Source organism: Peromyscus leucopus, chromosome 9 (genome assembly GCF_004664715.2).
Source record: "Peromyscus leucopus breed LL Stock chromosome 9, UCI_PerLeu_2.1, whole genome shotgun sequence".
In the NCBI taxonomy this organism is placed as follows: domain Eukaryota; kingdom Metazoa; phylum Chordata; class Mammalia; order Rodentia; family Cricetidae; genus Peromyscus; species Peromyscus leucopus.
In genome coordinates, this window is record NC_051070.1 from 13,948,677 (window position 1) to 13,962,055 (window position 13,379).

General features: G+C 33.7%; 1 protein-coding gene across 1 annotated transcript; it reads left to right on the plus strand.

Moving 5' to 3' along the window:
* Positions 1 to 497: 497 nt before the first annotated feature.
* Positions 498 to 8,770, plus strand: Slitrk6 (SLIT and NTRK like family member 6). Its single transcript, XM_028870878.2, has 2 exons — positions 498 to 1,096; positions 3,273 to 8,770. The coding sequence occupies exon 2, from the start codon at positions 3,297 to 3,299 to the stop codon at positions 5,817 to 5,819; it is 2,523 nt and encodes an 840-aa protein (XP_028726711.1). The 5' UTR covers positions 498 to 1,096; positions 3,273 to 3,296; the 3' UTR covers positions 5,820 to 8,770.
* Positions 8,771 to 13,379: the final 4,609 nt, after the last annotated feature.

Genomic DNA, 13,379 nt, shown 5'->3' on the forward strand with positions numbered 1-13,379 from the left:
TCCATTCTAAACAAAGATCTGAAAAAAGAAAGGGCTGCAGCACCAGTACTGATTTTTAGCTTCATCAAAAAGCATTAGCTCTAGGGGAACAAATAATGAGGCCTGGAGCCTAAAGCTACACATAAGGCTTTTGATTTATTTTTTAAAGGGTGAATGAAAAAAAAAAAAGAGTTCTTCAGGAAATCAGTTAGCATTTAAAATTTAATTAGTAGTCAATTTCAACTCACAGCAACAGTCTAAAAAAGGACAGGAAATAACTATTCTACAGGCAGCCTGCTTGTCATTTTAGTGCACTGTGTGTGTGTGTGTGTGTGTGTGTGTGTGTGTGTGTACAGTACACTGCTGTGCAAGAAAATATTCAGCTTTCTTTCATAACAAAACACATTATTCAGCATTTAAAGCCACATGTGATTATTTGCATCAAAATTCATTTGCTCTCTATTCCACACAAAGCAGTGGAAAGACCGTTTGCAGAAATAGGAGGAGTTGAACAGTCCCAAGGTGGAGCTGTCTCCTGTTATATGACACTGGCAGATTAAAGCACTTCTGACGGGGACGGGCTTAAAGGCTGAGTCAAAAGCCAAGAAGTCTCTTTATTTACGCCTACCTCCCAGTCCTTGGCAATCTGACTAATAACAAACTGAGCTAACTAGAAAGACTAGAAAGAGAGGAAAGAGAGCATTGCTGCAGTCTGGATCTACACCCAAAGAAAGCAAGAGTGAGCACCCCCGGCTCTGCAAAACATCTTGTTTATTTGCTGTGATCAGCAGCTTGTCAATGGTTAACTATACGCAAAACAAAAGTCAGCATAGCAGTGAAGTATGCCGTGAATATTAATTGGGAGAAAAAGGACTACGGCTTCAGGATGCTCCAGTGTGTGCTCTGCCTACAATACTTTCAATGAAAATAAGTGCTCACTGTTTTGTCTTTGACCAGATGTTTTAACTTTTTGGAGCTATGGGACTTGGCGAAAGTGATATTTGAGGAGTAAGTGCACTGTGGTTGGTGTTTTCTTTTTAAATAGAGAAACTGATTGACTTTGGACACCTCTTACAGCTTGAATTTCTGATAGTGCCAGGAAGTGTCTGCTTTACAGGTAAGAGGAATGTTGCCAGCCTTTTCTTATATTGATGTTTGCGTTATCAAGAATGAGTGAATCTCTCTCTCTCTCTCTCTCTCTCTCTCTCTCTCTCTCTCTCTCTCTCTCTCTCTCTCTCTCTCTCTCTCATCTTTTCCTAAAAAGATACTCAGTTTCATTTTTGTTCACTGGCCAAGCTAACACTGTAGGAGATGCCTGTTCTCCTGAGCAACGGGCATTTAGTTCAACAGCTGGGTAGGAATGAGCAGATATCATAATATATGATTATTTCTTTTAAAATATGTAGTTTGTGATTAGAAACTAAATGTATGTGCTTCCTGCAGAAAGATTAAATGCTGCCATTTGAATTTCAAGTATGGGCCCAATATTAGACGATGCTTTGAACTTTGTATGACACTTTTATAAGGTTCTGTTTTGGAAATATGCATTCTTTGATAATATGGAAATGGAATTGTGACTATTTTAAGATTATGTTAGCCATGTGAAATAGAAATTGATTCTCGAAAACTGTGTATGTGTCTGAAAAGATTATAAATTTTTCCATGCACATTTTGAATATTGTAAGTTGCTTATTAGATAAAAAATAAACTGTTACCATCTGGAAAATATTTACTGTGTTCTCAGGATGCTGCCATTGATGAAATAAATCAAATTCCTTGTTAGTAATTTATGAATTACTTAGACTTTTTGTGAGCCAAGGCACAAGCTGAAGGCTCCAACACAAGCTTCTTAGTTCTGAGCAGAGCACTCAGAATTGTTTAAAATCAGTCTGTCTCCCTGTGGAAATGTAAAACCTCCCAACTTTGCCTTGACACGCAAAGGCTTTGCTTTGCTTTGTTCCTTCGGTTTCCTTTTGCCTTCCATAAACTTTGAACTGTCAGTTTCCAAAGAAATAATATATTTTCAGGGACCAAAGATTACTGTCAGCCTTATTGACAAAATCTGGGATATTTTATCTGGTTGTAAACTTTATTCCAATCAAAGTTAGTGTTTATATTTTATCTGGAAAATTGAAAGCATTTATTAGTTTGTAGTGCTCAATAACTGTGAGACATGGTGCTTGTCTTTCCATTTCATTTATCTACTTGTGGTCAAATATTTAAAGAAAGAAAAAAGTTTATGTATATTTAGAGTTCTATGTGTTTACCACTGCAGTCATTTCAATGTGAGTCGTTCTGAAGGTTACTGATTGACATCTATACTTGTAATTTTGTGGGAATGAGAAGCATGCTGTATTCATAAACTATTATTTTAAGACAACTTAGGCATATCCTGAAACATTTTCACAGGAGCACAGTTTCTTTCAGAGGTCATTGTTTGAAAATGTGTGCATTATTAAAGGTTTAATTATGTGATGGCCTTCAGTGTCCTACAGCCTGCTGAGTGTGTCCTTTGCAATTCATTGGCCAGACCTTTACATGAGGCATTGTTTTTGTTTTTACTGTATATTGGACTGAATGTTAAAGACTGTTTACTTTTTGTTTAGTTAAGTTTTACTTAATTCATGCTGATATTAAAAAGTAGCAGGAAGTAGCTCACATCTAGAAATCCAAAACAAATTGCATGACTGTTTTGAAATGTGGGTATTCCTAAGCTTATGCATTTGAGAATCAGAAGCTTGTGCAAACTGCCTCAGAAAGAATAATCAAAACTGAGTCATTTTTGCAATGCTAAGTTTTATTATGTAATAAAAGACACATCTTCCTGTATCTTTTAAAATGAACCATCAAGAGTATCCATATATTCTGCAAAAAACAGGACAAGTTAAAATAGAGATATGTTTGTACATAAGTAATTAAGTTCAGGCTCCCTAAATACAGACACTTATATACATACTTTGCATCCTTTCTTTATCTCCAGTGAGCTACATGATTTTATCTAATATATCTATACATATCTCTTATTTATGAAAAGCAGAATTTTAGCACTTGTGATCATATATGCTGGTACAGTATTATAAACTTTAATTATCCTAAACCTTGAGCAATATACAAATTAAAGTTAACTAAATAGATCTGTCTAAATTAAATATTGAATCCAATGTTAAAAGAATATGTAGAGACAACCAACTTTTCATAATTTCACAGTAATTTTATTTGCCTACTAAAACCTGTCAGACACACCTCCCTGCTTTTGCCCATTAAAATCCCTTGTTATTGCATTCTTTTTACAGAGTCATATCCAATCATAGGACAACATGAAGCTGTGGATTCATCTCCTTTATCCAGCTCTACTTGCCTGTCTATCTTTACAGTCCCAATCACCAATGCCCTCAGTCAGAGGTTCTTGTGACACTCTTTGCAACTGTGAAGAAAAAGATGGCATAATGCTAATAAATTGTGAAGAAAAGGGCATCAATAAATTATCCCAAATAAGTGTGCCACCATCACGACCTTTCCAGTTAAGCTTATTAAATAATGGCTTGACAGTGCTTCACACCAATGCCTTTTCTGGGCTTGCCAATGCTCTCTCAATACACCTTGGATTTAATAACATTGCAGATATTGAGACTGGTGCATTTAATGGCCTTGGGCTTCTTAAGCAACTTCATATCAATCACAATTCATTGGAAATTCTTAAAGAGGATACATTCCATGGTTTGGAAAACCTAGAATTCTTGCAGGCTGATAATAATTTTATTACAGTTATCGAACCAAGTGCCTTCAGCAAGCTCAATAGGCTGAAAGTGTTAATTTTAAATGACAATGCTATTGAGAGTCTTCCTCCAAACGTATTTCGATTTGTTCCTTTAACCCATCTAGATCTTCGTGGAAATCAGTTGCAAACATTGCCATATGTTGGTTTTTTGGAACACATTGGACGGATATTGGATCTCCAGTTGGAGGACAATAAGTGGGCCTGTAATTGTGAAATATTGCAGCTAAAAAACTGGCTAGAAAACATGCCTCCACAGTCTATAATTGGTGATATTGTTTGCAACAGTCCTCCACTTTTCAAAGGGAGTATATTGAGTCGCCTGAAGAAGGAATCTATTTGCCCTATTCCACCAGAGTATGAAGAGCATGAGGATCCATCAGGATCATTGCTGGCTATAACATCATCAACAAGTGACAGCCGCCTATCAAGCAAGAATATATCCATTTTAAAACAACCTACCAAAGCACCGGGTTTGATACCTTATCTTACAAAGGCATCCACCCAGCTTCCAGTACCATACTGTCCTGTTCCTTGCAACTGCAAAGTCCTCTCCCCATCAGGACTTCTAATCCACTGTCAGGAGCGAAATATTGAAAGCTTGTCAGATCTACAACCTCCTCCACAAAATCCTAGAAAGCTGGTTCTTGCAGGCAATATTATTCACACCTTAGTGAAGTCTGATCTGATGGAATACTTCACTTTGGAAATGCTTCACTTGGGGAACAATCGTATTGAAGTTCTTGAAGAAGGATCATTTATGAATCTCACAAGACTACAGAAGCTCTATCTCAATGGCAATCATCTGACCAAACTAAATAAAGGCATGTTCCTCGGTCTTCACAGCCTCGAGTATTTGTATCTTGAATACAATGCAATAAAGGAAATATTACCAGGGACCTTCAACCCAATGCCGAAACTGAAAGTTCTTTATTTAAATAACAACCTCCTTCAAGTTTTACCACCACATATTTTTTCGGGTGTTCCTCTAACTAGAGTAAATCTTAAAACAAACCAATTCACTCACTTACCTGTAAGTAATATCTTGGATGATCTTGACTTACTCATCCAGATTGACCTTGAGGATAACCCCTGGGACTGCTCCTGTGACCTGGTTGGATTGCAACAATGGTTACACAAGCTGGGCACAAACACTATGACAGATGACATCCTCTGCACTTCCCCGGGGCACCTTGACAAAAAGGAATTAAAAGCTCTCAACAGTGAACTTCTTTGCCCCGGTTTAGTGAACAACCCTTCCTTGCCAACCCAGACTAGCTACATTATGGTGTCTTCTCCCACAATGGCGACAGATACAGCTGGTACTATTTTAAGTTCTCTCACTGATGCTGTCCCTCTATCGGTTCTGATATTAGGACTTCTGATTGTGTTCATAACTATTGTATTCTGTGCTGCGGGGATTGTGGTTCTTGTCCTCCACCGTAGGAGAAGATATAAAAAGAAAAAAGTAGATGAGCAAATGAGAGACAACAGCCCTGTACATTTACACTACAGCATGTATGGTCATAAAACAACTCACCATACAACTGAAAGACCTTCTGCCTCTCTCTATGAGCAGCATATGGTGAGCCCCATGGTTCATGTCTACAGAAGTCCATCCTTTGGTCCAAAGCATTTGGAAGAAGTTGAAGAAAGGAATGATAAAGAAGGAAATGATGCAAAACATCTTCAGAGGAGCCTGTTAGAACGGGAAAATAATTCCCCTCTTACAGGTTCAAATATGAAATACAAAACTACAGACCAATCAACAGATTTTTTGTCCTTTCAAGATGCAAGTTCATTATATAGGAACATTTTGGAAAAAGAAAGGGAACTTCAGCAACTGGGCATCACTGAGTACCTAAGAAAAAACATTGCTCAGCTCCAGCCAGATGTGGAAGTCAACTATCCTGGAGCCCATGAGGAACTGAAATTAATGGAAACATTGATGTACTCACGACCGAGGAAGGTGTTGGTGGAACAGACTAAAAATGAATATTTTGAGCTCAAAGCTAACTTGCATGCTGAACCTGACTATTTGGAAGTCTTGGAGCAGCAAACATAGATGAGATGTTTGTGGGCTTTCACAGAAATGCTGTGATTCTGTCTTATGTCCAAACCTTGGAAATAAGTGCCTTACATGTGTGTCATCAGTCAGAACTCAACACAGCAGGAATCCTGTGGGATATAGAAGAAGAAAGTGAAACTCAGGGATCATTGAGGAAGCCATGGCATTATCTTCAGGCAATTTAGCCTGTTCCAAATAAATAAATAAGTCCTTGTATATAACTGATGCAAGGATTATAGTAGTATTTCTCCAAATGTTTAAAAGTATTTCATAGAATTCCTCTTAAACACCTAAAGGGTTGACTATCTAAATAGCTCCAGTTTTCTTGAATACTTTTTCCATGGCTGAATAAATTGGATTTTGTCAGTTAAGAATATAACAATATATATAGTACATAAGAGATGTATTCATAATCAATACATATGACAGAAATTTGCATTGTCAAACACACTAAATTTTCTCACAATAAATGCAAATGGAACTGGAATTTAAATTTACAAATGGCAATAGCAAATAAAATGTAAATTTGTAATTATGTGGGCCATTAATGATTCATAATTTTCAACAAAGGATGAATAAACAATTGCCACTTCTATGCTTTCTGCATTAAAAACAGATGACAAATAGTTCATGTGGAATGAATAAGAAAGTATGTTAGTTTTCTGTATACATTTTGTGTGTATATTCTTGATGTAAAGCTGCTGTGAGACTAAGGTATGTCATTTGTGTTAAACATTCTGTTCTTCTTGGGATATTTTTCAAATGCTACTGAGATTATACTGTATATGATTAGAGCACTTAGTAATTTTGCTTCATTTCATAGAGTTAATATACAACTATATGACAAAGATAGAAATAAGTCATTCATGGCAAGTAATTCAAATGTATAAAATGAATAGTCAAGATTATTTTATTTTTATTGACATACACTGATAGATGCCATAGATTAGTAGCAAAAGGCACTTCTACAGCTAAGTTTTTTGTGTTGCCTTGAGAGAGGGATGGTGTAGCTTTATTTTAGAAGAAGGTATGACTAGATTTCTATGAACTATTTATTCTGTACAGTTTTGTATATTTTTAGTTCACAAATATAATTATTCTTGGGTGCCTTTTAAGAAAATTAAAATTACTGTTCACTACAATAAAACTAAAATGAAAATTAGTTTCAAATGTGTTTCAATCAATTACTCTGAGCTGTGATTCAATCATGTCATGATTATCACCTCAGCATACTATCTGCACATAGAAAAGAAGGGTTCTATTTATGTGTACCCATAAGAGCTTTGTTTAGAACACACACATCCAGAGAGAGAGAGAGAGAGAGAGAGAGAGAGAGAGACTTTGGGTATTCAATATGAATGACACCTAACAAACTTAAATAAGATTTTACTTATTTATTTATACTCATAATTTTCATATATTAGCTTCCATTGGGATAAAGTAGTCCATCACAGTAATTGAGTTCCATGTTTTAATACATTGCAGTCCCAAAGAAGAGTCCATTTTGTATAAGGAAGAACTTCGTCCATGCATTAAGCAACATACTTAAGCAATGTTTGTGTACCATGTGTTTCATCTTTCACTACTCACACTTTCTCCCTACTGTCAAACCTGTGCCCAAAGGTTTGAAGAATAGATCTGAGTCTTATGTGTAATCATATTCACTAGATTTAAGTTGCAAATTATTGCTTACATAAATGGAATCAATAATTTAAAAGCTCATTGTAAATCAACATCTTCTCATTCACTATCAAAAATTGAAAAGACCAATATGCTTCTATTTTTGTTTCAACATAACAATTTGTAGGTAAAATTCATGTACCAAAAGAATGCTATATATTTATGTAAAAAATTACTCAATATAATCATCAATAATTACTCCAAAAAGTGGGTTTATACATTACACACTGAATAAAGGATCAAGGCTTTTCTTTTAGAGCACAAAATATGTTATCATATTTCTCCTACTCAGTTGAGTTTCTGCCAATATTTTTATTCCAATCATATTCATAGATGCATTAGCAAGATTAAAAAATTTCCACGCCTTAGGGACCTTTGGAATGGATCCATGCATGCAGGAATATACATGCATGAAGAAAAACATGCATTCAAGAAAATAATTCTCTTTTCAGTGTAGTGACATTTTTACATTTCTGTATATCATTGCTAAAGTTATTAGTATTAATTTTTATCTTATATTCAAGAGGAACAAAGGTTATTTTTGAAATCATATAAGTATATGCCTCAAGATATCCCAAAGACCAAAGACAGTAAAACACTGCATATAAACACTTTAAAGGAATGGGAATCATTATAGCTTCCAAAAGGTACAATAATTTAAGTAATTAAACATTTCATTTGTGTTTTATTTTCCTACTAATTATTGATTATTGATTAATATATCCAATGATGTTTTATGATCTGTGAGAATCTTTCAAATCTTTAATTGCTTTACTTTTATTCCTTATTCTTACTCCTATTAAAGAAAATGAAAACTGTTGCAAAATTTGTCTGAGAAGTTCACTTGGTCTCTGGAGCTAACAGAGTGACCCAGAGGTCTAACTCTTATTTCAATACTTCCATCTTTACCATGTAAGTAGGTCACCTAAAAGCACTTGATTATATAAGGTTAAGTTCTTGTTTCAATCAGAAATTATCTTGTTGTCATTGTTTAGCACCACATATCTTGAGTCATGTACAGAATTTGAATTTGTCTAATGTACTGACAGTAATATAATACCATTCTAGCATCAATATTTTTAATTCTCTCTTAATTTGTTATATGTCAGTTATATTAAGATTTATATGAAAAGTCACATCAGTCAGTAAATAACATACAATTCTTTGTAACTTTAAAACAGTGTCTTCTGCATAATTCCATTCATCTCCACCATGGAACTGAAATTTTTAAATCTTTAGAAGAAAGAATTAAACCAATGATGTTGCATTTTAAAATCAATCTTCTGTAATCTTGCAGGAAGAAAGCCTCTTTTACTGATATCATGTTAAGTAAACTGAAGTTTCATTTAATCTGACTTAAGCTGCCTTGATGCATTGGCCAACTAATTCCAAAGGCTCAAGATTTGAAGCAGTATTGAAAGTGTCACATATGTAAACCCTTTTTCATTATTGTGACACTTTAGAAGTAATGGCTTATACCTTTGCATATAAGGATAAGACTTTGCTATCAATCTATGTATTTATATCTATTAATTAAAGTATATTTAATCTCTATTTGGTCAAATATATGGCATCTATTAATTAATTAAATATATATTCAATGAGAGATTATACAATGTCTGTGTTTGAAACTATATATAGATGGTATTGATATTCTCAATATACTTACAATTAAATTGCAGTTTTCTATGATAACTATCAGATGAGTAATCAAAAACACTGTGAAAGAGGGGAGACTTACAACTTGTTGGGTTTTAATCTTTATTATTTTTTATACAAAAATATCCACAGAATTTTCAACAGAAATCCTCTCACATTTGATTGTTTATGAAATGATCAGGAGACAACCTTCTCTCCATTAAAAGAGAATTATTTGTGTCTATACAAATACTATTTAGGTATCTTGTCAAGGGAAAAATGGCTTTACAAAGTATGTGAAGAATCCTTTCTATTTATCTTTCCTTTAGATTTCTTGTTCAAAATGACAAGATTTTAATGTAAATGGAGAGATCTGAATCTTGCTTGTCCTACCTCAGCCAGATAGCCTTGTACCTAGAGGCAAAAAAGTAAAACCTGATGACCTAGGAATAGACATACAATTCAAAATACAGAATTCCATATTCCATTTTTTTCTAATTTTTCAAACACTGAAATATTATCTTGGGTTTATATCTGAAGATATGACTCAAAAATAGTACATAACTAATGTTTACCTGGAATTATAATAATTATAACATTAAATTACATTGTTTAATGACTAATCATTTATGGAAATAACATTTTTAAGCCTTATGGATGCAATTACTTACTGAAGGTGTGTTTATGTTTATTATATACAGCGCCATTCTTATATGTTTATAACTGGGGAGACAGCCAGATGTGAACTCCTCTTCTAGCTGCTTTGAAAGCGTAATCAAATAGACAAATACTCTTCTGTTACTAAATGTCTCTGAGCAGATCAGTGAATGAAGAAAGGAAACAATTCAAATGACAAATTACAGGCACACACTGCTGTACTTCTGACTTAAACTATTTAAAATTGGGCACGTTTAAAATAGAGTACTTCTGATTCAAATTTTAAAACATAGAGAGCAAGAAGTCCTGATCTTATAATATTTTCCCCTTCATTTCCTTTGGGTTTTTTTAACCAAGAGAAATTGTGTTATCTAAGAATTGATAAATTTTTAAATAATTATTTTATAGAAAAATCTCTGAGAACTTAAATCTCACTTCATTAAGAAAGTATACACAAAACAATCATGTTATTGAAACTATTTGATTGTAATGGACTTTACTATCTGCAAGGGAGTCACCATTAGTGCTTACATATGCTAATAATTTTTCAATATTTTCCTTGGTATTCTGAGGAATCCAAACACACAATAGTCCCTGTTATTTTATAACAATCGTAAGTTTATATAGTAGCATAAAGCAAAATAAGCAAGTTCACTTTAAAGTGCAGCACTTTGCTAATTCTTGGGAAATCAGAGTAGTAGAAACGTTACATGGTTCCATTCAAAAAAACCTGCTTATCAGATACGTTTGCCCCCTACTCTTCACACTCTAAAAACAAAACTATGTGTTATGGTACAGCAAACAAAAGACCACAAGTCACAGCACACTACATACACATAAGGAGCTCTTCAATGATAGTTCCTTTTTAACTGTAAAGGAGGAAATAAGTTGCCTTAGACCAGTGGTTCTCAACCTTGCTAATGCTGCAACCCTTTAATACAGTTCCTCGTGTTGTGGAGATCCCCAACCATAAAATACTTTAATTGCTACTTTATAAGTGTAGTTTCGCCACTGTTGTGGATTATAATATAAATATCTGATAGGCAGGATATCTGACATGCTACCCCAAAGGTCTTGTAAAGCACAGATTGAAAACCATTGACTTAGACAATATACCTAGTAAGAGAAAGAACGGTATAGTAAGAGCCATGTTTTACTACTGTCATTGACCAATTTTTCTTTCTTTGATTCTTAGAGCAGTAGTCCCTACTAGGCCACCTGTGGTCTTTATGTGTATTTGTGAGAGTATTTATGAGAACATGGAATCACAGAAATGCAATGTATATATTTTGCTATTGTGTTTAGTACACATAGAGACTTAACATTTTATTAAAACAAAAACAGATGTCTAACCAATATTAACCATAACTTTCATAGTTCTATATTATTCAAAATTATGTATTATCACATTTTAGACAATGTTTTTAAAATATTAATAATGTAATTGAGAACTTGTCACTACAGCAGATAGGAAATAATTGGGCAGTGTTTTCTGCAAGTTCTAAAACTGTTTATTGTCCATCGATATGTATTTATTTTTCAAAAACTATTTTTAAGAATGAAAGTTTCTAACAGTCAAATAATATCAAATAAATCATAATGAATACAATTGTTATGATATTACTTCGAGTTAAAATGTGAAGTTATAAACAACATACAATTTAACTGTTTTAGTGCACATGAGGACTATAGTTGCATTTTTCATTTTACAACTATTTTTGTCCTATGTCCATGGTATTTTGTATAAGTTAGAATAAAGACCATGTTGTCATGCTTGCATTGCAGGCAGTTGACCCACTGAGTCAAGTGCTTGACCGTGGATGACTCAGTGGGTCAGCTGCCTGCTATGCAAGCATGACAGTCTGGTTTAGTTCTCTGAAACCAATACAACAAGAAGTTAGCTGGGAGTGGCATTGTATGGACACAGCCGATCCACAAAAGCCACTGGCCAGCCAGCCTAGCCAAATCAATGATCTTCAGGTTTATCAAAAGATCACACCAGAAAATAAAGTTGGAGGGGTAATGAATGTTTATATGTAGATTTCAGGCTGCACATGCTTCACCTCCGCCTCCAGCAAGTACACACACACACACACACACACACACACACACACACACACACACACCACTATCTCAGTAAGTGTAACATTTAAAGGCTAGAACAGTGCTTTATAGAACAATTTTTTTTTTCCAGTTTAAGTTGATGATATTATGAAAGTAGTTTGGGGCTTCATACCAAAATTGATCAAATAGTATTACTTTCTCTCATACAAATACAACCTTTCCCACAGCCATACACATAAAATGAGACATTTATTGCAACTAATTAGTTTATAACAATTATTTTCAACTGAAATTCAGTTTACATAAGTAATCTTTTGTGTATATTAGCTCGATTTTGATCAATATTTTTACAGATAAGATTTTATGCACTTAAGTTTCTCTTGCTTAAAAATACAATGGGTTTGCCATTGATCATTCACTAGTGAACTTTGACCTTTTACTGTCTGAATAATTTTGCCTTTTCTATAGCAGCACAGAGTTGGAATCATACAATATGAGGGATTTCAGGATTGGTTTCTTTCACTTTTCAGAATTCAATGATATCCCTTCTGTGTTTCTCATAGCTTAATAGCTTCTTTACACATTAAACTATATCCTATTAGCTGGGTGAGCCATGGTTCATTATTCATTCCATTACTAAAGAAAAACTTGGTGGTTTTAATTATGAATAAAGCCTATATAAACATCTGTGTGCAGATTCCTTTGTAAATAGAAACTTTGACTCATTTCAGTACATTAAAGGGAACATAATTATTCCATTAAACATTAAGCCTACACTTTGCTCTCTAAGCAACAGACTCCAAATGTTTCTGGTCTATTTTAGATTTCCACTTGCATGGACTGAGTGAGAGTCTATTATTTAAAATACTCACCAGATTTGGTTACGTCAATATGATTTTGGTTATTCTAATGGAACTATAGAGGAATTTCATTTAATTTGCTTATCTGTCACAATATGCAATATGGAGAATCTTATATCCATTTGAGACATAAACAAGTAAACATGCACAATGCAGGCTTATATACAGACATACAAACCATCTGTCAAAGACTTCTTTATTTATTTTGCATGTCTTCCAATTCAGTGTTCATTTTTATTACTATTGATTTTAAGGGGTATTTGTGCAATTAAAATAAGATATTTTACTGTACATGCATTTTGCAAGTATCTGTTTAATTCTATAGCCCATGTCTCATTTTCTTGACATCGCCAATCAGAGGGCAGATATATCTTAATTTAGAAATTTATAGCACTTAATCATTATTATTGTTGTTGACCTTTAGAATTCTTCCTATGATATATTCAAGGTATTTAAAATTTGCATCTGTGTCTGTGATTCATTTTGGTTAAAAATTTTTAGCATGTACTCTCTGTATCCCTATTCAATTTTGTGTATATAGATATTAAATTTCCCAAAGCTATTTGTTGAATATAATTTTTTCATGAAATAAAAATTTTTAATTATTTCTTTATTTATAATTAATTTCAGCCAGGGGTATGTGAGTGTTACTAATATT